Source organism: Bidens hawaiensis, unplaced genomic scaffold, assembly GCF_021521415.1.
Source record: "Bidens hawaiensis isolate Kalapana, Puna unplaced genomic scaffold, B.hawaiensis_p1.1 tig00030251_1, whole genome shotgun sequence".
Lineage (NCBI taxonomy): Eukaryota > Viridiplantae > Streptophyta > Magnoliopsida > Asterales > Asteraceae > Bidens > Bidens hawaiensis.
This window is the reverse complement of record NW_027495042.1, coordinates 107,596-134,754: the sequence shown is the minus strand read 5'-3', so window position 1 is coordinate 134,754 and position 27,159 is coordinate 107,596. Positions and strand designations below refer to the sequence as shown.

At 34.1% G+C, this 27,159-nt stretch overlaps 2 protein-coding genes and 1 pseudogene across 2 annotated transcripts; 2 read left to right on the top strand and 1 right to left on the bottom strand.

Moving 5' to 3' along the window:
- The first annotated feature begins 4,813 nt into the window (after positions 1-4,813).
- Positions 4,814-5,842, top strand: LOC143580146 (uncharacterized). Its single transcript, XM_077063252.1, has one exon. It carries the CDS (start codon positions 4,814-4,816, stop codon positions 5,840-5,842), a length of 1,029 nt encoding a protein of 342 aa, XP_076919367.1.
- Positions 5,843-10,517: 4,675 nt separating this feature from the next.
- On the bottom strand, positions 10,518-11,525 carry LOC143580145 (uncharacterized). Its single transcript, XM_077063251.1, has one exon. It carries the CDS (start codon positions 11,523-11,525, stop codon positions 10,518-10,520), a length of 1,008 nt encoding a protein of 335 aa, XP_076919366.1.
- Positions 11,526-20,597: 9,072 nt separating this feature from the next.
- Positions 20,598-21,746, top strand: LOC143580144 (putative pectinesterase/pectinesterase inhibitor 6 pseudogene; annotated as a pseudogene).
- The last annotated feature ends 5,413 nt before the right edge of the window (positions 21,747-27,159 follow it).

The following is a 27,159-nucleotide window of genomic DNA, read 5'->3' as shown; positions in this document are numbered from 1 at the left end:
TGAAAAGCTAGAAATGATCGCATATTTTTGGATAAAAAGTTGAAGGTTACGGAAGTGGTGGCGGAGATAAAAATTCTAAGCTTCCTTTGGTTTAAATGTAGATATAAAAAGGGTTGTATAGATTGGAATTCGTGGTGTAAATTCGACGTGATGTTATAGGCTTTTGTTTGCCGCGGCTCTCTTTCTCTTTCTTGGAGTCAGAGTTGACGGACTGGTTGTTAATAAAAGTTTTCTTTCAAAAAAAATATATAATTTACATTTGTACAGATAGGTAAACACAATTATCATTTAACTAAGTAGGTTTATGATTACTTAACTCTATGTTCGACATAAATAAGTGATTAGTTATATATAGACACAACTTACATTAATCAACAAACTTTGGACACGAATAATACCAACGGTAGGTAAAATTACATCTTTAGAAAATCATCAATAATTCATCCTACTGTTAAAACAACCAAACACATAATTTAGTTAACTTATAAAAGTTGGTACAAATTAGAAAGTCCATTTGCTTAAGGAGTGAAACTTATTGCCAAAAGTAGTAACTCATTTAGTGGTTTCCACCTTCTCCATCAATTTGTTATTTGGCATCGTTTATATATAGAAAAAGTGTGGAATAAATAATGTGGTTGGATGTTTGTTTCAAAAACCAAATATAAATAAATAAATAAACAACTAAAAAAATTCAATTTCTAAACAACAAAATATGTAACAACTTTTTTTTAAATTAAACTAAAAAAAATTAAAACATACATTAAACATTTATGTATTTTATAGATGAAATCCATAGAGTTTGTATGAGATATAAGCATATTTTATATGAAACCAATTTTTAATATAGAATCATAAACATCCAAAGGCACTTATAATGATGTATACATATAGAGATGGCCAAAAAAACCGGTTGGGGAACCGGTTTACCGGTTTAAACCGGAAACCGGTTTTTACGAAAACCGGTTTTTTAAAAACCGGTTTGACCGGTTTACAAACCGCCGGTTCGTCTTTCGGTTACAAGTTCTAGATCCAAAACCGGTTAACGAACCGGTTAATGGAAAAACCGGTTTTTTTTATTAACCGGTTATGGAAAAACCGGTTAACCGGTTTATAAAAAAACCGGTTTTTGACCGTTGTGGAAAAACCGGTTAACCGGTTTCTCCATAACCGGTTAACCGGTTAAAAACCGGTTTTTGAACGTTGTATAACGGCTATATGCCCGTTTTTTTTGTTTTTGGACCGTTTTTTTTTTTTTACCATTTTACCCCCACAAACATCTATATATAGTTTAGGTTGGGTATTGGTTAGATCACACTCGATTATACAACTCCAAACGCTCTAAACGTTTATTTCATACGCGATTATTTTGTTATCTCACGCTCAATTATACCACATTACCACTCCATACGCTCTTATTTCGTAGTCATTTATTTCATACTCGAGTATACCACTCTTATTTCGTAGTCGATTATCATGGCCTCCTAAAGTGCTGCTTCATCCGTCAACATGGGTGCCTCGAACACGGGAGAAACGGTCGTTCGGGTCATCCCCACGAAACGAAACCATGATGTTTGGCAACATTTCGACCTATGCGAAATGTCTAACGGTAGCCAAAAAGCTCGATGCAAACATTGTTTGAAGTTTTATGGCAAAGATGCAAACTCCACTTTAAAAGCGCATGTACAAAGGCCCTTTTGCAAGGCCTTGAAGGACGAATCGGGAAGTAATTCGCAGCCGCAGATGACGAATCAAGGAGCGGTGTTTACGTACGACGTTGAAGCGGTACGTCAACAGTTTTCAAACTTTGTGATTCAACAAACACTTCCTTTCAACCACTTCGACAACCCTCAATTCACGGAGATGATGCAAAACTATGTTCAACCACGCTACCAACACGTAAGTCGTTCGACCCTTAGAAGAGATTGTCTTAAAGCATGGAAAAACGCTAAATCCGAACTAATTTCATACTTTTCAAACTTACAAACTGGTGTAAACTTAACAACGGATGTGTGGTCGGTACCTCATGGTTCGCCCGACTCATACATTTGTGTGACGGCTCATTGGGTTGACCCCGAGTCGTGGCAAATGATGAAACGAACCGTTGCGTTTCAGTTGTTTGATTACCCGCACACGGGTAGAAATATTTTTCAAATCTTGGATAAAGTCATTCGACAATACAAGATTGAACATAAAATCTTTTCAATTTCGTTTGATAACGCGTCCAACAATACGGCCGCGGTTGGCCATTTAAAATTAAAGTATAAACCTATTTGTGATGGAGCGTTTTTTCATAGCCGATGCATTGCACATATTATCAACTTGGCCGTGCAAGATGGGTTAAACGTGATCGAAACGCAAAGAAACAATTTTAAAAGAATGTTACGAGATGTTTTTAGCAACAATAAAACATTTTCAAGATACAAAAAATTTTGTGCAGAAGCTAATTGTCAATGGTTGGGGCCAAATTGGGATTGTCCAACAAGATGGAACTCGACTTGTAATATGTTTGAGAAAGCCATCCAACAAAAAGAATCATTAATTGCGTTTCATCAAATTTTGTCAAGTAGGGGTAAATGTGCACCGTACGATCCTAGAAACTGGTTATTGATTGAGATCGTTACGGAGGTCCTTCAAATTTTTAAATCTTGCACAACTAGTTTATCCGGGGTTTACTATCCAACAAGCCCCATTGCTTTACAAAAAATTGCTGTCATGTGCACAAAGTTGAGTGAACTTCATTGTAGGGGTGCACCTTATTTTGATATGGGTGTAAAAATGAAAGAAAAATTTAGAAAATATTTTCAAGAACTACCCGCTGTTTTAACATGTGCTGCTGCGTTAAACCCTTGCATCAATGTTGGTGGTGTTGAAGCTTTAATAGAAAAAATTTGTGATGAGCTAGGGTTAAACGACGATCAAAACCCCTATTATAGCCAAACTTTAAAGAATGCTTTCAACACCACCTTGTCAAACATGTATGATGTCTACCTTACAAAATACGGGTCGTCTTCCCAAATTCATGACTCGTTAAGAGCTGTTGCCCAATCCCAATCCCAAACCGACCTTGAAATGGGGATGTACTACATGATTTGGGAAGACGCTGGTAAACGTCAAAAGGTAAACACCCCAAGCCGTGAACTTGGAAGGTATGGTGGTACCAACTTTGTGAAACACATGACTACGGATGAATTTAGAAGTCTTGATTTGCTGGCTTGGTGGAGAGGTAAGGAGGATGAGTTTCCGATCCTCGCCGCCATGGCCAAAGATTTACTAACGGTCCAAGCTTCCACGGTAGCTTCGGAGTCTGCTTTTTCTGTTTCTGGCAGGGTTATATCGATTAGGAGGACTCGACTCACTGCACCAGCTATAGAGATGTCGATTTGCTACAAGGATTACTTGGACTCTTTAGATAGGGCACAACATCAACGCTCACTCGAGGGGGAAATGGAGTATGAAGCGGGCTTGTATGAAGACGAGGTCAATGAAGGACACACTCAACCAATGACCGATGAAGAAGCCGCGTACGACGATTACCTAAGAAATAGCTCGGGATCGGGTAGCGAAGAAAATTAGTTAAAGAAACAGCAAACATGGAGGCAAATCATGAGTAAGAAACAGCAAGTTGTTCATGTAATCGTGTCTAAGCATTCTTTTTCCTAATATGTGCTCTTATTTACTTGTTGATTTGGATTTTTCTAATTTAGTTAAAGAAACAGCAAACACGGAGGCAAATCATGAACAAACTGCGATTGGGAACAACAGGAGCATCTGCTAGTTCACGATTTAATGTTTGTATTTTTGAGTTAAATCATGAACAACAGTTCTTGGCAGAGATTTCTTCAGTGTTAATGATTTAATGTTTGTATTTTTGAGTTACGAATATGCGATAACGATTTAATGTTTGTATTTTTAATGTAAAAACTATAAATGAAAGTTATGTGTTTTTAATCTTTGGTTTGTTGAAAACACATTCACCAACACACACTCATACTCATCTTCCAAGCAAAGAACCCTAACAACGAAAGCAAAGAATGGCTTCGGTCAGTCCGTTTTGCCTTGTAGTTACCATTTTGCCTTGTAGTTACCGGTTTGTTTATACTGTGAAAAAATAATGGTCTTCATTAAGTACAAAATATAAAAAACAAATATTCGTATTTGAAACCGCGAAATTTAAAAAAAAAAAAAAAAAAAAAAAATTGGTTAATAAAAAAAACCGGTTAATAAAAAAACCGGTTTATTAACCGGTTCTAACCGGTTTCTAAACCGGTCCTAACCGGTTAGACCGGTTAGGGTTTTGACAGCAAAAAACCGGTTAATAACCGGTCCGGTTATTAACCGAACCGGTTTTTTTTCCGGGCCAAAAAAAACCGGTCCGGTTAATAACCGAACCGGTTTTTTTAAAAAAACCGGTTTGTGCACCTCTATATACATAGTGTAATAGATAAAGATAAACAGTTAACAACTATTTTATTTATTACATTGAGAACAATATTATAAACTATTTATATCACATTTAAAATATCAAATATGGTTTTCACAATTTTATTTTATTATTGGTGACCCTATAAGATCATTTAATGATAAAAATTAATCATTCAACACGCACCAATTAAAGTTGTTTATTAAATGTAAAAATAAATAAATAATTGATACATTTAATACATCTTAACCACACTATCAGTCCAAAATATTTATTTTCTTAAAGAAATGGTTAGAAGTCCACATTTCCAAGAATTGGTTATATATAGCTACACTTGAATTCAATCATATTCTTCACACTCACCCCCTATCAATTTCTTCAACAAATTCAGCCATGGATCAAACAATGGATGACATCAAGTTCATCGGGTTCGCAGGCGTGTTCTCTCGATCGTTCAAAACGATTTTCAATTCGAAGAAAATCTTCGCACAAATCACCCTAACCCTAATCCTCCCTCTCACACTCATCTTCATCGCGCACATGGAGATCTCATACCGATTCTTTTACAATATCGAAAGCAATCCGTACAAATTGTTAACCGGCTCCTTTGACGGTTACCACTTCGATTACACCACCACGACCACTGCTAACGTGTGGCGTGGATTTTTCATGTTCAAAATAATCACGCTCGTTATACTCACAACCTTTATTGTTTTATCCACCGCTTCAATAGTCTACACGGTCATGTGTGTGTACACGGGCCGTGATGTCACGTTTTTAATATTATTCAAAGTTGTACCTAAGGTATGGAAAAGACTCATTGTCACCCTCCTACTTATGTTATTAATATTACTTGCCTATAGTTTAATCGCTTCCGTTGTAATATTCGCGTGTAACGTTGTTTTTGGACTTCCAACTAGAAGTGTTAACATATTTACGCTAATATACATCGTGGTTTACGCATATGGATACATATATTTGAGTATCATTTGGCAGATCGCCGTCGTCACCTCCATTCTAGAAAGTTCACATGGAACAAGAGCAATGATAAAATCGACAGATCTGATTAACGGTAAAAGGAAAACCGCGATAATGGTGTCGTATGTTTTATACCAGTTTTTGGCAATTGTGTTGTTTGTGTACATGACATTTGTCATGTCCAACCAAGCTGATTTGACGTTGGTGTGGCAAGTGGTGATCGGGATAATATGTGGAAGTTTTCTATTGGCGTTCTTTTTGGTTATTATTGTGGCTCAAACGGTGTTGTATGTGGCCTGCAAATCGCATCATCGGGAAACGATTGAGGTGTTGAGTTTATCGACATATTTGAGTTCTTATTTGAGTGATTCGGGGCCGGTTTTAAGGATGGGGGAAGATATTCAGTTGGGAAGAACTCAAAATCGACTTGCCTCTCAAGTTTAATGGTAAATTATGAATTATGATTAGATTTAATATGTTTTGTTGGATGAACATATCTTTTATATATAAGTTTATGGATGGTTTGATGATATTTTAATAGAAAACAATGATACTAATTGTTGTGGTTACATTTAATTATATCATGATAGTTTAACATAAATTATATTATGTAATTGTTTTAACAACCAACGAATAAATCCCGGATATCCAGTTAAACCTAACGAAAGTAACTATTTTGTGTATTTGGTTTATGTTTAAGTGTCATTAGAATTTTTTATATTTTTTCAAAGTAAAAAACTTACAAATATCATTAACTTTGTTTATTTGTAAATATTTGGTCAACATATTAACTTAAATTATATAAATCCACTTTAAGATATGTAGTTGAGAATAAATAAATACGTGAATTAGAGTATATATTACTAGAGGTATAAATGCATAATCTTGTATGATATTACAATAAGTTAATAACTATTCTAAAAATATTACTTTTCATTTTCTATGCTGGTTATTTAGATATGTAAAAATGCAAAATTATAGAATAAGTTATAAGTGTGGGTCTTTGTTTATGATACCTGAGTTTGATGAGGAGAACTTTGTTGGAAAGTAAGTGGGACCAAGCAAATTCCTTTTGTATAAACTTTTTCTTTTTTTTAACGACCAACTAAGTAATGCCGGGTACTTTGTACGCGGCCCCCATTGGCTAAAGGTAGCCCGAGCAGGCCACTAGTCCGGACGGACGGAGCCCATAATGGTCCACCTATTAAGGGATTCACCGGATAAAACCCGACCCCCACGCCCGTCAAATGGCACGACAGCGAGGAGCCGGTAAAACCAGGTGAGATCAGGACTTGGAACCCTGGCAAACCAGAGTCATCCCTCATATCTCCCATATAAATTGGTGATAGTGAGGTTTGAACCCACTACCTCTCACTTGTAAAGTGAGTGCTCTACTATTGAGCCACAATCAAGTTATTCCTTTTGTATAAACTAGTGATAATTAATAATTCTTCATTTTTTAAAAATCACTTTTTTAATGATCAACAAAAAGGTATGTATTAATCACAAGATTATGAATAAAAATACATATAAAAGTCGGTTAACACATTGTGAATTTATGATTAATATTTACTTTTAATATTTTGTAATTTGTACAACTTTAAAAGTAATTGAAAATTATTTTTACTATATTTATCATATGTTTTTAAAATAAAACAATTAAAAACAATATGTTTTTGACGACTTTAAAGCTATTCGATTCATTGAACTTATTAACACTTTTACCTTTTTATTAAAGAGAATATCACAAAAGGAAGAAAGAAAATCAAAGTGCAAGGGTGATTAAAAGACCTTTTTATGCAGCACCGTTAGCTTTTTTTTTTTAATGACTTAAGCATAAACGCGTTTAATTTACATATATGTTGTCTTTGATAAGAGACGTAAAACACATTAAAATCTACTTTAGGAAATGGTTAAAACTTGAGAACATGTGAAGTAATGGAATGGTTAACTTTTAACCCATCAACATGTTTATGTATCGAAGACACCTCTATACTTTATCCGAGAATTTAAAAGCCAATTTTTCAATTTTAACACATTATCATTTCCACAAATCAACACCTTTTATATCCAAAACATTTATTATAATAAATTCTTTAGGTTATACAAGTATATACAACCCTTTTACAAGTTTATATGAGTATAAAAAAGTTTCTTACAATATTTTTAAATAACCTTTTACAAGTGAAGCCGAAAATAAACAATATCCTTTGTTTAAAAGTTTAGCCTGCTACAAAAATTGTTTAAAGGTCCGGTTCACATTTGATAGTCCAGCCCAGTAATGAGTCCTCTGAATTTAGAGGCTCTCTAAGTGACTATGCTAGACATGGCATAAAACCCGGTTTCGGACCTGACCTAACCGAACCCATAGGAACCGATTCTACATCTACCCAGCCAAAACCCAGACCCGAACCGGCCAAAAGCTGATAAACCCAACCAAGCCGGAACTAGTTTCAACCAGAGTCCGGTTAAAAAAACCCAGTTTGTGCATCTCTGGAGTACGACATAATTTGTATTTGTTATTCATAAATGGTACAAAGGTTTTTTCTTCTTTTTTTATGATAAATCTACGCTACTCATACTCTTATATTGCTTCGAGCAAATATCCCTTCATGCTCGGATTCGAACCCGGGACCTTCCATCTTTGATAGCTCAATTTTTTTTATCATGAAAATTCGACAATAAGATATATATAATATTTTAAGTCGTGTATCTTTGGTTACTGTTTAAAATAACAAACACGAGCAAACACATTTATTAACAAACCACACAAACATGATAATTTGTTCGATTATGTACGTGTGCTCATATTAGTTAGTTAGTTAGTTAGTTAACACTTAAACTTAAAACAAACGAAATTTATAGTGAATCAAACGTACTAAATTTTTTTTTAATCAGGTTGAAATGTTTAGCGACAAAATAGCTCCATTCAAAATAAAATCACTAGAAAACGAGACACATAATGTTGTGTAACCAAGGGAGAAGCTTGTATTGTGGTCTGGGTTGGCTCCGGTCACCCCCGTTATTTTCTCAGCAGTGTAAACAAATGTGTGGGCCTTGAACTTTAACAACCATCAGCCAATTAAACCATTAAGCTTTCAGTCCATAATTAAGTCAGGTCCAAGCAACAAGCAAAGGTGTTACAAACGAGCATAATAACTGTAACACATGTTGCAGTTAGGAATAAAAATACGTAACAACGATATTGCGAATTTGTGTATGTAACAAGCCGTGACCCACCGATATATTTTGGAATCAACTTTCAATAATACTTGTCTTATTATGTAAATATGAGACAAAAATACATCATACTAGATACTAAGTACCGTATGAACAGTAATACTGTAACACGTGTCGCAAACATGAGCTATGTCATAGCTCGTAACACGACATGAACCTTACACAACTAACGAGTTAAGGTCATACATGGGTAGATACGACTAACTCATTTAACTTGTAGTCAGGTTTAAATTAATCTCATCAGCTCATTTAAAATATCTCGGTTTCACGTTTACAACACCAACGCAATCGAAGCACAACTAAGAAATTCAAAATTGAATGTCAATTTTCTAAATAAAAAAAAATAAAAATTCAATTATGTATTATGAGTTAAGAGTTAATAAACGAATTTGGAATTTCAACACATTATTATTTACTCACATAAACAATTGTTTTAGGGCTATAATACAATATAAAGTTAAGTTTGAACGTGCACACACTTTTATAAAAATGATTGTCTAAACAAACATCTTTGGATAAACAGTTTATATAAAATACTCTTTTATTAAAAAGTATTATATATTTAAAGAAAAAGTTTCGCCGCCCACTTCCTTTTGTCGTTGATGCAAGATAATCATCAAAATGTGACACCTTAAGTCGTGAGTGGGTAAACACAATGATTTTAACTTTGAGTCTATGACTATTACTATGCAGTTTTAATTTATTTTTAGCTCAACTGATATTGAATGAGGAAATAAAGATTTAGGTCGGAGACAACAATGTTTCAAATTCGAATTTGATTCCAATCAGGTTTGATTACAGTGGTCTTTGACTACAGTGGTCTTTTGGCAACTGGTTTTCTAGAACAGAAGACGATGGACTTGGGCTATCCAACGATGTCTGCAATCATGGGCATATGGGGTTGTGTTTTTACCATTGGGTTACCTAGGGTAAACGAGCTTTATTCATTGGTCATAAAAAAAGGGAAATATTTATATTGTTTTTGGAAATATTAAATAACTAGTTAGTAGTTACTTCGATGAGGAAGTTACTATATAGAGTTGATCATCCATGCCCGAAGAGCATCTTAAAATGGAATAATTGGGTTCCGATGAAGATGAACGCTATTGTTTGGTGGGTCGTTCAGGACCGCCTTCCAACAAGCGATTATCTGATGAAAAGAAAGATCTTTTTTGGTCTGTGTATGTGTAGTAATTATTTTGTGATAGAGGACTCGGTGGACTATTTTTACATCTTGCTATGTCGCGACTGTGGTGTGGCAAAGATTTGAAAAGTGGTGTAGTATTCAACCTTTTCAGGTTAAATGAGTCCAAGACTTAACTGAGGCTGTAAAACAAATTCTAAACGTGGGCCATAGAAGAAAAATGGTCTACTTCATCGTTATGGTGGTAATTTGGTGCTTATGGAATGTTAGAAACGAATACATATTTCGTAAACAAGCTAGTAAAGATTGTTAAAGTGCCTGAAGACATACAGATTTTGAGTTTATTGTGAATTAAAAATAGGGTAGATGCATCAATCTAGATTAGGATAACTTAACATCTTTGGTTATGTGACTCGATTCCGGTTTTGTTCTTGGTGCTAGCCATTGCTACCGACTCAGTAGGAATGGTTTGGGCTTAGTTTTAATAAAAGTTGTTAAAAAAAAGTTAGTAGTTACACACTAACATACAAGTACAAAACACCATATACACAGAAATTAAAAGTCATTCCACTCAATATCGTAATTACAAAAATACTACAACATAAGCAAAAGAGTACAATCCATTTGTATTTTTTTTCCTTAACCAATAATAATAATGATCAATTTTATTAAAATAAAAAAAAGTAGTGTTTACATTGAAATATAAGTTGAATCGGCGACAATCCACTAATTGTTTCAAACTTGTTGAGCCAGAGGTTGAGGGCATCCGAGTTGAATCTCATCGCCCAATCTCGGAACCACCATCGTATCCCCAATATAAGCATCTAAAAACGTCGATAAACTTAGCTTATCAATGACTTCCCGATGATACGACTTGCAAACCAGATACAACACTGTTTGAGTCACAATAAGCACCAACAACAACATCAAAAGCAAAATTCCGCATAATATCCCGATCAACACCCTCCAAATCAACGCCCATTTAAAAACATCATGCCCGTATTCCACGAAAAGTAAATTCACAATAATAATACCTACCAAAACTCCGTACAACACGAATGAAATTCCCATCCCCACACTCTTCTTACCGCTCGCCAGAGCCTTACCTTTCTTCAAAGCTTTAAATCCATGAATCTTTTCCAGAACAGTAATAACACTAGCCAGTTGGCAAACAACCGTCAAGTAGAAAAACCCATATGCGTATAATATCGAGACAATAATCAAAAGCACTAAGCCAAAAATTTCATAATCGAATATAATAGGTTTTATAATGCCCATAACAATATTACCAATAACATCATAGATGAATTGAACGATGTATATGAATATAAACGTGACACAAAGTCTTTTCCATACTTCCGAAATGACTTTAATAACGTCACGAAAGCATACTTCACGATTGGTGTAGATGGAGGCGATGGTGAAAACAACTGCAGCAGTCGAGAGTGTAGAGAAGATGGTTAGGAATATAAAGTACGCAAATGTGAATAGCGCGTAGTAGAACCATTCCATAGTGGTTGCTCTATGTGAAACATTCGTGTCGAGTGGTAATAAGTTGTTTTGGAATCTCCAAAAGTGGTGATGTGAAAATTCCATGTGGATTATGAAGGTTATTGCGAGTGGTAGGATGAAAACCAGAGTGATGTGTGAGAAGATCTTTTTACGTGTGAATATCGTTTTGAATGATTGTTTAAATATGCCGAAGAATCCGACATGTTTCATGTCTTCTTCGGTTCGATCCATGGCTATTGATGGTGGATTGAGAGATTGTTTGAAGATGAAGTTGTAAGGTGTGACAAATTTTGATTATGTATAATGGGATTTTTGTAACTTTATATTGTGCTACATTAAAGATAGTTGGTCCTCAAATGTCCACTTACAAAGTTACAATTTTTTATTTATATAAACAGTTCAAAGACTGACTTTGTAAAAATGACAAATAATGGTTTTTTTTTAATTTAAAAAGAAAACCTCGTATCAAGTAGGATTTGGTATGGTTTTTTTTATGATAAAGAAACTTATGTAACTCTTGGTATGCAGAATTTATAAAAGGAATGAAATGATTTATTGTATTAAGGTTACGAAAGTCGCTAGATGGAACTTAGACGACCGACTAGAGAGTTGGGTGTATTCGGTGTACTCGCCACTCGGACATGGTAAATATAATGAAAAATAATTTTTTGGATATTTATACATGTCAAATATAATAAGTTTACAAACATTAATAACAAAATAGGTGAATATCAATACAAATAAGAGAACTGTATTTCTAAATAATAAATCATTCTAAAAATTGTTAATCATTAATTATAAATATGATATTTGTTCTTTAATATTATAGAAATACGAATTATGTTTTATTAATTCAAGCCAAAATTGGCCCAAGTTCGTCGACCACATGGAAGGTCTTGAATTCGGGCACCTCCATGCAAGCAATGTTGGAGGTCAAGACCGGCCATAGGGTAGTGCAAGTCAGACAATAGATACTGATCTTAACTATCTTAAAAATATATGGCCCAAAACTCTTTTTTATTCATAATTTATTTAAGTTATTGAGCCCAATTAAAACTTGAAAATTATACAAATAAAAATCAAATTACTTGTTAACACTTATGGACCTTTTTATTTCGGTTCAATCAATATATTTAAATCCTAAGAGATGCTCTAATTACTGAATATAGTAATGAGATGATAGTTAAGGATTCAGATATCATGAATTTTTATTACAATAAATAAACTATAATATAACTATACATCTTTTATAAAGTAACCTTTTAAAAGTGTTTTGATTGAATGTGATTCTCATCAATGCGTCTGACTATTTATCACAACTATGCATTTTTTTTTCAAAACACCGAAGGGTCGCACAATGGATTTTGCATCAAACAAATCATTATTTCGTCCAAAGAACGTAATAAGGTGACCTCGCCCACCCATTCTCACCCAAGAAGAAGCATTGGCTCAATCAAGACGAAATGCTCTAGGTAAGACTCAAACCACAGCCTCTTGTAAGAAAAGACGTAATTACCCTCAATAAATTACCCTCAATAAATTCATATAGGTAGATGTTTTGCCTACCAACTAGATATTTGTATCTCATGCCTTTTATAAAAAATTAAAAATAAATTTTCATTAGTATAACAACCACTTTAATAAAAAATAATAATCAAATATAAACAATAGGTCAATATCCAATTCAAATTCATTCCACTAAATAAATCTAGATAAACTTGGTAATAAAACAAAGCCCCAATTGCCCAACTCATAACACCAACTGAGTACAAGAACATATGCAAGAGGTACTACTCAACAAGCATATCATGATATCAATCAAACCTGTTGATCCTGATTTTGAGTTCTTCCCAGTTGAATCTCCTCACCAGATCTAGGATACACCACCGTCTCGGTCGCATAAGCCACTAAAAACGTCGATAACCCCATCTTATCAATCGCTTCCCGATGATACGACTTGCAAACCAGATACAACACCGTCTGAACCACAATAACCACCAATAACAACCCCAAAAATAAAACTCCGCGTAATATCCCCGTCAATACCCTCCAAATCAACGCCCAATGAAAAACATCATCCCCAAATTCCACAAACAATACAAACACAATAATCAAACCCACAAAAAGCGCGTACAACGCGAACGCAATTCCCATCCCCACACTTTTCTTTCCGCTCACCAGAGCTTTACCTTTTTTCAACGCGTCAAATCCTCTAACATCTTCTAACACAGTAAGAACACTCGCCAGTTGACAAATAACCGTCAGGTACAAAAGTGGAAATATTAATAATATCAGAATAATAATCATGACCACTAGACTGACGCTAGTAAAACCTAGTACAGCTCTGGCAGTAGCCATGAGGCTGAGGGGTGTGGGGGGCTCTAACGGGGGCGCGAGTGGGGGCTCCAGCCAATAATATTGTGACGTGTGGCAGAGAGAGAAACTGGATAAGGGGGGTGTTGGAGCCCCCGCTGGAGCCCCTGGCCCTGGCGTGGAGGGGCTCCAGCAGGGGCTCCAGCGGATTTTTTTTTATTTTTTTATAAATATATTCAAAAAACGTATTATTAAAAAAACTCATAAATTTTTTAAAAAAACACACATTTTTTTTTAAAATTCAAATTACAAAAAAAAAACATACTAAAAATTAAACAAACAATAATACTTAATAATAACACTAATCTAATACAAGATCATCGGGTCGCCTCGCCCACAAATGTTCAACCAACTCATGTCGAAGATCCCCGTGTATCTCACGGCTCTTGATATTTGCTATGTTATGAAGTCTTTGTTGATCACTGATTGTGGACGGTTGTGGCGGAATGTAACCTTGGTAGTTTTGGCAGATAGCTTTGCCCTCGTCTTCTAACGTCATGTTGTGTAGGATCAGACACGTGTAGATGACGTCCGTTATCCTCTCCCGAGTCCAATAACGTATCGGGTTCGCCAGAACATAATATTGTTTTTTTATAGCTCCAAAAGCTCTTTCAATATCTTTTCTAGCAGACTCTTGCTTCTTCGTAAAATACTTCCGTTTGTTGGCGATTGGATCTGTAAAAGCTTGAACTAACAAAGCCCATTCGTTGTAAATACCATCGACCAGATAGTACCCGTACTTGAAGAGTTCTCCATTTGCAACAAAAGATTGAGATGGTTCAACCCCGTCGATAAGGTCGTTGATCAAATTTGACTGATCGATAACATTAAGGTCGTTATTTGACCCAGCAACACCAAAAAAAGCATGCCAAAACCAAAGATCCTGTGACACCGCCGCCTCAAGTATAAGGGTCGGCCCTTCATGATCACCACGGTGGAACTGACCTCGCCAGGCCGTTGGACACATAGCCCATCCAACATGCGTACAATCGATGCTACCTAGCATCCCAGGAAAACCATGTTTTTCTGCGTGCACCTCATATATGCGTTGGATGTCATACATTGTAGGTTTACGCAGATATCTCCGAGCGTAAGTCGATATGACTCCTACGTATAATATATATTACAAAATGTAATAAATATTTAATAAAAAGTAAAATTAATGTTTTTTACCTTGGCAGAAAAAATGAAGGGATTCACGTGCAACCCTTTTCGACATCTGTAAATACTCATCCAAAGCGTCCGACGAGATGCCGTACGCTAATTGACGGATAGCAGCCGTGCATTTTTGAAGAGGGGTAAAACCAGGGAGACCCCTAGCATCCTCCCTTTGTTGAAAAAAGGGATACCGTGCCTCTAAATCACTTGCTATACGCATGAACAATTGTCTGCTCATTCGGAAACGAGTTCGAAAATCCGACTCCTCATATACCGGTTGAGGGCTAAAATAATGCCTAAACAAAGTATCGTTAGCACCCGATCGATCACGATCACGAGGTGGTGCTCTAACCCTCGGGAGTCGAGGTTGATGGGCTTGATTTTGCAAGAGATCGACCACGGTTGCGGTCAAAACTCCCCCTACATGAAGAAGCAAATCATCCTCTTCGGAGGAGTCGGAATCAGACGAGTACGACGACATTATTTTTTAAAAAAAAATTGGGAAGATGGGTTGATTTTGGGTTTTATTTTGAAGTTGTGGTGATTGATATGGGTGAAATGGGGTATTTTATAGATGAAATGGGGTATTATTTAGGTAAAAAATATTTTTTTTTTTAATTTCTCACTTCCCAACGGCTATTTTCTCACTTCCCAACGGCTATTTCTCTCTCTTCTCCCGCGACCAGGCTCACGCCTGCCTGGATTTCCGCGCTCGCGCCCCGCTCGCGCCCCGGTGGTGTGGGGTTAGCGCCCCGAGGCGCGAGCGGAGGGGCTCTCGCGCCCAGGTTAGCGCCCCACACCCCTCAGCCTAATAATACTAACCATCACATCAAACACAACTTGTGCTATATAAATGCATATAAAAGTGATCAAAACTCTCTTCCATACCTTTGGAATACATTTAGTCACGTCACGAAACGCTATGTCACGATTAATGTAAATAGAAGCGACACTGAAAACCACAACAATAGTGGAAAGGACAGAGAATATGGTAACAAAGATAAAGGACGCTAGTGAGAATAATAAATAGTACAACCATTCTAAAGCATTCGCTTCACGCGAGTCGTTGGTATCGTAAGGTAATGAATTGTTATGGATCCTCCAAAAATGGTGATACGAAATTTCGTAATGAATTATTAAAATTGTTGCGAGTGGCACGATAAAGGCTAGAGTGATTAATGAGAAGATCCTTGTGTACGAGAATATTGCTTTGAATGACTGGTTGAATATACCCAAAAACCCGACATGTTTCATGTCATCCTCGCTTCGATTCATGGTGGTTTTTGGTGGATTGAGAGATTTTGTGAAGATGAAGTTGTGTTGTTTTAAGGTGAGGATGTAAAGATGTGAATTGTGGATAGATGTATTGATGATATTTTGTGAATATGTTTATATGGACAACTTGTGTGATATTAATTTATTTATGACAATGGTCCTACTTTGCTTTTTTAATAATTGGCAAGATATTTCGTTGCAAGTTTCCATCTTGAAATAAATATTATTTTTTTATAAAAATATGCCTTAAAAGATAAGTAATGGTTTTCTAAAATTATACCATTAGATATATATGGGTGAGAAAAACCTGACTTTAACCAAAAACTGACGAAATCGAACTGTAATTAATTGAAAAATCATTACGGTTTGTTTGGGGACCCTTGGTTATCCAAAAGAAAACCGAACCATTCATATTTTCGTATATTTATAGCTTTTATACCTTTATTTTTATGTCTTTTTTACGTTTCTACCTTCATTTGATTTATTTCATGTATTTATACTTTTATTTTTTGTATTTTAAGCAAAAAGTTGGTTAGCTTAACATATTAAGTTCTAAAATTTTAACCCAAGTTAAGTTTTGGTTATTAACCGTGCCGAACCGAAGTTCGACGCACTAACCAAAATAACTTAACCAATTTCGTTAATGGATTTTTCAGAAAACAAAACTTGGTTTATCGGTTTCGTTTATGGATAAAAGCTGAACCAGACCGAACCGATGTTTGCTCATCTCTGACATTAGATATTTTTTTATCTATTTTTTTAAATCTTTATACATATATTTTTCTCTCAAATATATGGATTATGACTACAAACATATGGGAAGTGAGTCAACCTTATTTATTTATAGCAAACGAGCAATGATGGGTACCGAATACAAGTGGATGGATGGTCAAACAAGCCATGATCGGAGTATATCCCTAACATTTCTCTCATTATTATCTTTCTTATTTTATAATACCAACTTACCAAGTTAGATTTCGTGTACTAAAACTTTTTTAGAGAGAAAAATATTATATACTAGGTTAGGTACCCGTGTTCTACACGGGTTGAACAACTTAATAAATAAAGTTGAGTATTACATTAAATAAGTACAAAGTAAAATTGCAACTATAAAAAACAAACCTAAAAATAAATCATAAATATTTAAATATTTCTTTCGATACAACATTAGATGATACAGTAAAAATATTGTAACAACTAAAGTAAAATAGTATTATGAGAACATAGCTGGTACAATCAGAAAAAAAAAACAAACATGTTATCAGTCAAAGAAAGTGCAGTAAAAAAAGAGAATCGAAATGGTTTTGATCAGCAATATATAGATAGAAAGAAAGAGATTACAGTAGAGAGAAAAAGAAGTTGGGCCGGTTCAGTTAAAGATCCACGGGTTATCACAATGAACTCGAGTAAGTTTTTAGGGCAAAAATGATTTATATATCTGTAATTGTTTTTATATATAAAACAACGGTATAATTCATATAAGACAAGTTAAATAACGAAAAATGTTCAATTTATAAAAATGTTTAATAAACAAACCTAACTTTTTTTTTAATAAAAGTAGGTTTTATAATAGCAATTATAGAAATGAAAATAAATTAAAAAACATGTATGTTTAATGTATAATTAATATGAGAGATAGGGGGGAAGAAAAAGTAAGAACACACCAGAGAATGACAAGTGACAAGAGAAAACATTTACTTATTATATAGTATATAGGTTAACAAATAAAAAAATGAAATATAAGCAAAAATTAATATTAATGGGTTGGTAAGATGATAAAAATACATAATAAGAGGTTCGAGAGTTCAATCTTTATAAAGTGTAACATTTAACCGTTAATAACTATATATGATTGTATTAACTTGTTCAAGTCTAGCTATATGGTAGGAATTAGTATCCATTCACAGATTTAAATCCATTACTAACTATAAATGTAATATTTATAGAATCGAATACTATTTTATTTCAAGTTGTTTGACAAAAGAAAAACACGGTTTCAATCATTTATTGCTTTTTCACCTTAGACAATCTATGGTTTCATTGGCTATAGGGTAATCCAAGTGAAGCAATGACTTTAAGCCTCTATAATTTTTAAGGCCTCCAATTATATATAAATTAAATATACTTTTCTCTTGACATACACTTTAAATTTTCATTTTTAGTTTCTATTCTTGCTTACGATGAAATTCTAAGTGTACATGGAGATCGAAAAACATATTACTTGAGTAACATATTAATTTGTAATAAAATAATATTAAAATATTGATAAACAATGAGCTAGGTGAAATTGTATGGTTAAAATTCATAACCTACTTCATATTATTGTTGAAAACTAAATAATACGGAGTATGTCTAATAAAAGAACTAGAAAATAAAATATTTATTTGTTGATGGTTTATTAAAATATAATTTGTTTAGATGAACATTTAACCTTATTTTTTATTACACTTCAAAAATAACTTTAAATTTTTTTTTATAGAAAAGGCCTCATAAGTTTTTCTTTGTTTAGCCCCCGAAAAGGGTTGAGACGACCCTGGTTTCAACTTTCAATTTATTTATTTTCCTTTTTGATATTTTCAGTTCAACTGTATAACGTCGTAACTCGGTTTATGAGTAGTTTTTACAAGCTCGACTCTCTTAAAACTCTCTTTCCTAAGCTTGAACTAGGCATTGACTCGTTTATTATTTATATCATTAATTATAACATTAATATTTACCATAATACATATTGTATACTTATTTTATTATATTTTATACCTAATAATTATTATAAGAAAATTATATATTTAATATATTAAATAAAAATAATATAAATAATAAGCTAGTTTAGGCTTATGAACGGGCCCAGACTCAACAAAATCTGTTTCGGTTAATAATAAAAGCCGAACTAAACCGATTTTGCTCACCTCTAACATTAGATATTTTAAATCTTTATATTTATATTTTTCTTAAACCTATGGATATGTCTTCAAAGATATGGAAAGTGAGTCAACCTTGTTTATTTATAGCAAATTGGCAATGATGGGTAGCGAATACAAGTGGATGGATAGTCAAACAAGCCACGATCGGAGTATATGCCTAACATTTCTCTCGTTATTATCTTTCTTATTTTAAGTTAGATTTCGTGTACTAAAACTTTTATAGATAGAAAATATATTATATATTTTAATGATTAGAAATAATATGTTAAATTAATACACGGTGATATGATATTATGATGATCGTATTAACATGTTCAAGTCTAGCTATATGGTAGGAATTAGTATCCAATCACACATTTAAATCCATTACTAACCATAAATGTAACATTTATAGAGTTGAATATTGTTTTATTTTATGTTGTTTGAGAAAAGAAAAACACGGTTTCAATGTTTTTCTTTTTCACCATAGACAATCTATGGTTTCATTGACTCTAGGGTCATCCAAGTGAAGCAATGGCTTTACGCCTCCACATTTTGAAGATAATATTGTAAAAATCGTTAGTCGGTAGTCGGGCGGTGAGGTGGAAACTATCGATTTAATCGTGATTAATCGAGATTAATCGGGATTAATTGGATAAGACTTTAATGTATATATTTCAGTTTTATATATACATGCACACATTCTTATATGTAATTTTTAGTTTTATACATATACAAACATATTTTTGGCGAAAAGTAGCTGAAATCTCACCGGAAGCCATTGATTATGGCTGGATTTGACCGTTGACCGATTAATTAACCGACTAGCCAAAAAATAATCAATGAAGTGGAGATTAGCGATTAATCAGAGATTAATCCATGACTAGTCGGGATTTTATGCAACAATGTTTGAAGGCCTCCAATTGTTTCTAACACCTAAATTAAAAAGAAAAATAATTCATAGGGCAATAAATAAGCCTTCACCAAATAAGCAATTTACGTGTATTCCTTTTTCAAGTTCTCATATAAACTGAATAAACTGAATAGACTGATTCAATAAATATATTTACTTACTTCCAATAACATTTGATTGACTAATCAACATAATAAAAGCTACATTTACACGAGTCCATATAAATAGACACCAACCTCATAAGTTATAGTCAAACTACATGCTTTCAAAATGTCAAAAACATACCTTATACAATTTTATTGCATAACAATTCTCATATTTTCAACTTCCATTATTTGTTTTGAGGTCTCGCTTTGCGACCAAACCCCTTTCGCGGAGTTATGCAATCTTATAATTGGTCCTGAGTTTGAGTCTCCCGACTCTAGCATCAAGTTGTCAGCGAGTAAAACTCGAGAAGCCCTCAAACACTTGTTGGCTACATCATATAACGCATTTGATGTCCAAGGCAAGACAAGTTTAATGGATTGCCTAGAGCTTTATGATGATGTCATAAACCATCTAAATCTCGAAACAAGTTATATGAGTGCGCATGGTTTAAAACAATGGTTAAGTACAACTATAATTAACCATTACACATGCCTCAAAGGCTTCACATACTTCAACTTCTCAAAGTTATTTGAAGATATGCAAGTTGAACACAAACTTGTGGCTAGTAAGTTGGCTAGCCAGTTATTCACAATAAACCATGATGGATCGGTTCAAGTAACCGAAGAAGGTGATACAATACAACCAAATTTGGTGGTGGCTCAAGATGGCTCCGGTCATTTTAGTACAATCACCGAAGCCATCGAAGAAGCAGACAATCAAAGAAGTGTAACAGAAATACAATTAGGTGCAAATAGATTTATTATATACGTGAAAGCTGGTGTTTATAATGAAAACATCATAATCAACAAATCCCTTACCAACTTAATGCTCATTGGAGATGGCATTGATGCTACCGTTATAACAAGTGATAAAAATGTTCGTGACAACGTATTAACCAACGACACTGCAACCGTTCGTAAGTTTCCAATTGTTTAATTTTTCCATTGTCATTAATCATATTATTATTCGTTTATTTTGTGTTTTGTTACCTTATATGTAGAGGTTTGGGGGCAGGGCTTTGTTGGTGTCCGAATAACGTTCGAGAACACCGCGGGTCCCGATAAGCAACAAACCATCGCAGTTCTATCGGCCTCGGATCTCTCGAGTTTCTACCAATGTAGCTTCAAAGGGTACCAAGACACCTTATGTCTCTCCGAAAACATACAGTTTTTGCGTGAATGTGACATATACGAAACAGTTGATTTTATATTTGGTGACGCGACTGCAGTCCTCCAAGATTGCAACATTTATGTCCGAACACCAGTGCTCGGGCAAGAAAACACGATAACCGCTCAAGGAAGAGATAGTTCAACTTCCACAACCGGATTTGTTATACAAAATTCTAAAATCATCCGTGCACCGGACTTCAATCCAACTGGCGGGTTGGTGAAGACGTATCTAGGGCGCCCTTGGAGGGATTACTCGAAGGTGGTGTACCTAAAGTGTGATTTTGGTGACGTGATCGATCCCGAAGGGTGGTTGCCATTTATGGATAACACTGCATTTGATAAGTTGTATTATGCGGAATACATGAACGCGGGAGAGAGTGCTGATACAAATCGTAGGATAAAATGGCCCGGATATCATGTTTTGAGGACCGAAGAGGAAGCTACGCTGTTTTCGGTTGATACTTTCTTGTCAGGAGAGTCATGGCTTCCTGAAACTGGAGTGCCATTTATGCGTTAATGTTTTAAGTTTCAAAGATTAACAGATGTAGGGAAATAGTTAGGTTTTTAGTATTTGTTCTTAATGTGAAAGATTTGGAAAGTTGTTTTCAGTTTTTATGACGGCTAGCTGTTGAATCTTTATCATATGGAAAGACAAAACTTCATATTTTATGCCAAAAACCCTTTGGTTGAAAAGTGACATATTTATGCTTTTAGTTCATTTTTGATAGAAGATTATGCATCAAATGTTCAAAATAGTTTGATAAGAAAAAAAAAACATATATAGCACATGAAATGTGTGAAAAACTAAGATAAAGAAAATACAAAAAAAAGAACCTTGGGACATGGCAATGTATGTGATATTATGACACATGTTCGTGTAATATATAAAGTTAAGAAAGTTTAATACGTACATTGTTAAGAGATTTCTTTATGTGTTTGATTAGATATCTTTAACGGCGTAAATTATTAGTAAAATACTTAAATGAAAAGCATTAGGAAATACCATAACTGTAATAGAATTAAGAATAAGATTTAATTTTTATTATTTTTGTTATATTCACTTTATCAAGAGTTTTCACATGATTAGATTTAACAGAAAAAAAAAAATGGATGAGGCAAGCATTAAAGATAGGAAGAGTTACAAAACTTAAAAAACATATCATGATATGTCAAAAGATTCCGTAATTTACTCAAATCATAACATCTAGTTATATATAGTAAAATAAAAAGGGTTAAAACGGATTTTGTTTTAAGTTTACACCAAATGTGATGATTTTTTTATTATTATTATTATTTATTTTGGGGGGTGGGGGGACAAAATTCTTTTAAGGGAGGCATGAATGTTGGGGGAGTTAAACAGGTTGTGCTTGCGGGTTCAATTGACCCGAACTCGAATCTGAACTCGAATCTGAAAGAGATAGACATGTGAACCCGAACACGATACAAAATTTCATGTGTTGATCTAACCATGACCCGATTAGCCCAAAAGTTTCTTATTTTATAATTATAAAATCTTATGCAAATTTTGGCATAAAATACTCATCCAATTTATTTTGTTACATAAAAAAACTTAAAAAAAAACTAAAATTAAAAACAAATGGGTGAACCCACCCGTTTGGCTAAATGGGTTTGTGGGTTCGACCTAAAACTAGCTCGAGCATGTTTATGTCAAATCCAAGCCCACAAGTTTCATGTTAGGTTTGGGTCATGTTTTGTTAAACCCAAACCCGTGAATTTCGTGTTAGGTTTATTAGTTGTTTTTTTAGGGGCGGAAAAAGTTGACACACTCGAAACACAATCCAAATCCGGCATGAAACATACATGCTTTGGGTCGGTTCTGGTCGACCCGTTTTGAAAACAAGTTGGGTTCAGGTTGACATATTTATTTTTTTGTTTTATCCGTTTTCCCAATTTTTCATTAAATGCACTTGCAATGTACAATTGATTTTCAAAAATTTTAATATATATATATATTTAAAAAAAAATACGTATTACTCATTTATTTTACCAACTCTAATAATATCCTTTGTTTTAATGATAAATGAGATTAATGGAATTGTATTATCTAACGAGACCCACTTTTACCGAAGGATATTTTACCTCCCACTTAAAAATCCCATAATTGTTACTCCCCATGGGATTCCCAAATTCTGTATTCATTTTTAATGGAAATAGGAAACTAACCTGCTCCTTAGCTCCTTATGTTATATCATGTACTGGGACCATTATAAAGTTGAAGGAGTCGAATGCAGTGATAGAAAATCCTTAAAAGTCCCCAACCTTTTCCATAACTGTTCTTAACAAAACATTTATGCTCTTTACGATTTTCGCTTCTTGTATCACACCCAACTATCAACATTGCGTGATCAGGTTCAGGCTTGCCTTTTTTCACTTCTTTAGGTGGCGGCTTTCTAACATTCGCGGGTAGATGAAAAGGGCAGGGCCGGCTACGAGAAAGCAAAAAAAAAAATTTTGGGCCGAAGGCGATAATTTTTTTGGGTCTTTAAATAAAAAGAGTTTTTTTGTTGGATTTAAACAATTTGATTTTTATATGAGTTTACTTGGTTATAATTGGGTTGTGTAAAAATATATAAATATATGATTAAACATGTCTCAAATGAGAGTAAAACCCATAACCTTTGGGTTGGGAGTAATACCCTCTTGCCACTAGACCAGCTATTGGTTATGTAATTGAGTTTAAACACTAAATATACATATTGTTTTAATAAAAATACATATAATTTATAAAAAAAATTCAGGCTAGTGGGTGCCGGGCCTGTGGCTGTTGACTACCTGGCCACACCTTATGGCCGACCCTGGAAAAGGCATCCCACTTATAGCTATATTCTTTGCAATATCTTTATCTAAAAAAGTCTCTCATGTACCTGGTACATAGTATTAGGTATTTGGGTCCTTCAGGACCAAAATTCTCAAGTATAGCATCTCGAATTTCATCAATCTTCTCAAAATACTCCAAGTCTATAATATAGTGTTTGTCACGCTCTAGGTTTTCATGGCGGTTTTTATCCCACCCTCCCCTCTTTACTCTTGGAATGCGAAAGGAGTATTAATTTCGGCATCGATAAGCGGTTGTGGTGAGATTACGACATGAGGACCATCTGTGTTGTCGACCCTCATGGTGATCATGTCGGCTGTTGCAATAGCCATGCAACTCCCTTCACTCTTTAGGTTAGAAACTTTGTTGATGAAGTCTTCCTCGATTCGAAATTTTGTCATGATTTTTATCCTGTAACATAAGAAAACAATATAGTTTAGCAATTTTCACTTATATTAAAGAAAACGAAACATAAAGTTCCATTAGAGGAGAAATAATAGCTAAACGAATAGTTAGGAGATGCACATGTAAAAACTTATTATTTTAGGAGGTTTTCAATATATACAATACATTTGAAGGTTGAACAGCAAGCAAGCATCGATCAGTCTATGTGTGGTGGAGGGGCTACAAAATGAGCGATTTGCGCCCCTATCGCTCATTTATCGCCTCATGTTTACGCCCACTACGGCTAGTCTCATCAGTTGAAACAACAAAAGTAAGAAATCCATATTGATCGACAATGTGTTTAAGTTGTGCAGCAACAGTAAGTTCATAACGACTAGTGAAATGGAATCAGTTTAGCATCTGCAAAAATGTGTCGAAACACCAATCAGTCTCGTCTGATCCCGATTATCTTAGTTAGGCACACACTAATCAGTCTCGTAACAAACACAAATGTGTTGACAAGAAAGTTACGAAATACTGTTTTTGTAAAAAACCAAAGAATACTAAAGGCGGAATCAATAGTACTCAACTTATTGCTTAATGGACAGAAATGTAACACACACAAAAAGTAACTCAAAAGATTTCCACTAATATTATGAGAGATACAATGAAAATCAGTTAGGGTTTATAGGTGGAATGTATGAATTTGTAACAACTTTTCTGTACAAAGATATTCTTTTTAGGAAAGAGACAGCTGTCAAATCACAATATTCTCTCTATGTCCGTTGTCATAGGCGTGCCCTAAAGTTTTCTTAAATAGTACTCAACTTATTGCTTAACGGATAGAAATGTAACACACACAAAAAGTAACTCAAGATTTCCATTAATATTATGAGGGATACAATGAATATCAGTTAGAGTTTCTAGGTGGAATGTATGAATTTGTAACAACTTTTCCGTACAAAGATATTCTTTTTAGGAAAGAGACAGCTGTCAAATCACAATATTCTCTCTATGTCCGTTGTCATAGGCGTGCTCTAAAGTTTCCTTAAATATGCACACCTGACATCTTCTAGGAACCCTAATGATTATTACTTAACATATTCAAATGTATTACAAAATATTACAAGTGTAAACAGGTTTTCGAGTAAGCTTGAAAGCTTTTGTCCTTGTCAAGCAAACCTGGTAATCATTAAGTGTGCTTGAAACAATTCTCCGAGTAAGCTTTACTTACTTAGGATATTTTCCTTAGAAAATATCTTTCAAGCATACTTCAATCTTCATGATAATCTTCATGATTTTTATTCTCTTGAGATAAATTACTAGTTACACACCTCCCTAGCTATGGATGTATCAATCCAAACATGTTGCTAGTGCCGGCTTCGAGAAAGCAAAAAAATTTGGGCTAAAGGCGAATACTTTTTTGGACCTTAAGTGAAAGGAGTTTTTTTGTTAGGTTTAAATAATTTAATTTTTATATGGGTTTACTTGTTTATAATTGGATTGTGTAAAAACTTTTGTATAAAAATAGGATTAAACATGTTTCAAATGGGAGTATAACCCATAACCTTTGGGTTGGGAGTAGTACCATTTTGCCACTAAATGAAGCTAATGGTTATGCAATTGAGTTCAAACACTAAATATATATATTATTTTAATAAAAATACATATACTTTAAAAAAAATCGGGCTTAGCGAGGTGTCGGGCCTGTGGTCGTCGATTACCCGGTCACATCTTATGGCCGGCCCTGCATGTTGCATTTGCAAATCAATGAGTTTTAATTTCAATTAACGATTTCAGCTATATTTTAAAATAGTTTTGAATAGTTAATTACCTTTTCATAATCATTAGTTTAGTCGGTTGGAATGACAAGCTATCATTGTTTTAGAGAGATGGTCCGACCCAAACTGAAAAGTGAAACATCAAGTTAAGAAACGAAATTAAAATGAAACCATAGTTACGACCAATCAATAAATAAATACTTGTAAATGGTTATAAAATAATTACTAAAAATAATGTTATATGTCAATGAGCTAATGAGCTGGTGGTGAAGTGATAAGAGAGAAATTCGGTATTTCATATGACCCACGTTCGATTCTTGTCCTCATTATTTAGTTTCGGTTGCAACTGGTGATGATGGAAGACTAGGCGAGTAGGCGACGCTCACTAGTTGGATCATTGAACTGAACGAGCTTTATCTCACCATGTTATCGGTTAAATATATTAATTATTAGAAATAATATGTTAAATTAATATACGATGATATGATATTATGGTGAATCGTATTAACATGTTCAATTCTAGCTATATGGTAGGAATTAGTATCCAATCACACATTTAAATCCATTTCTAACCATAAATGTAACATTTATAGAGTTGAATACTGTTTTATTTTATGTTTGACAAAAGAAAAACACGGTTTCAATATTTTTTTTTCTTTTTCACCATAGACAATCTATGGTTTCATTGGCTCTAGGGTCATCCAAGTGAAGCAATGGCTTTAGGCCTCCACATTTTGAAAACAGTATTGTAAAAATCGTTAGTCGGTAGTCGGGCGGTGAGGTGGAAACTAGCGATTTATTCGGGATTAATCGAGATTAATCGGGATTAATTGGATAAGACTTTAATGTATATATTTTAGTTTTATACATACACAAACATATTTTCGGTGAAAAGTAGCTGAAATCTCGTCGGAAGCCATTGATTTTGG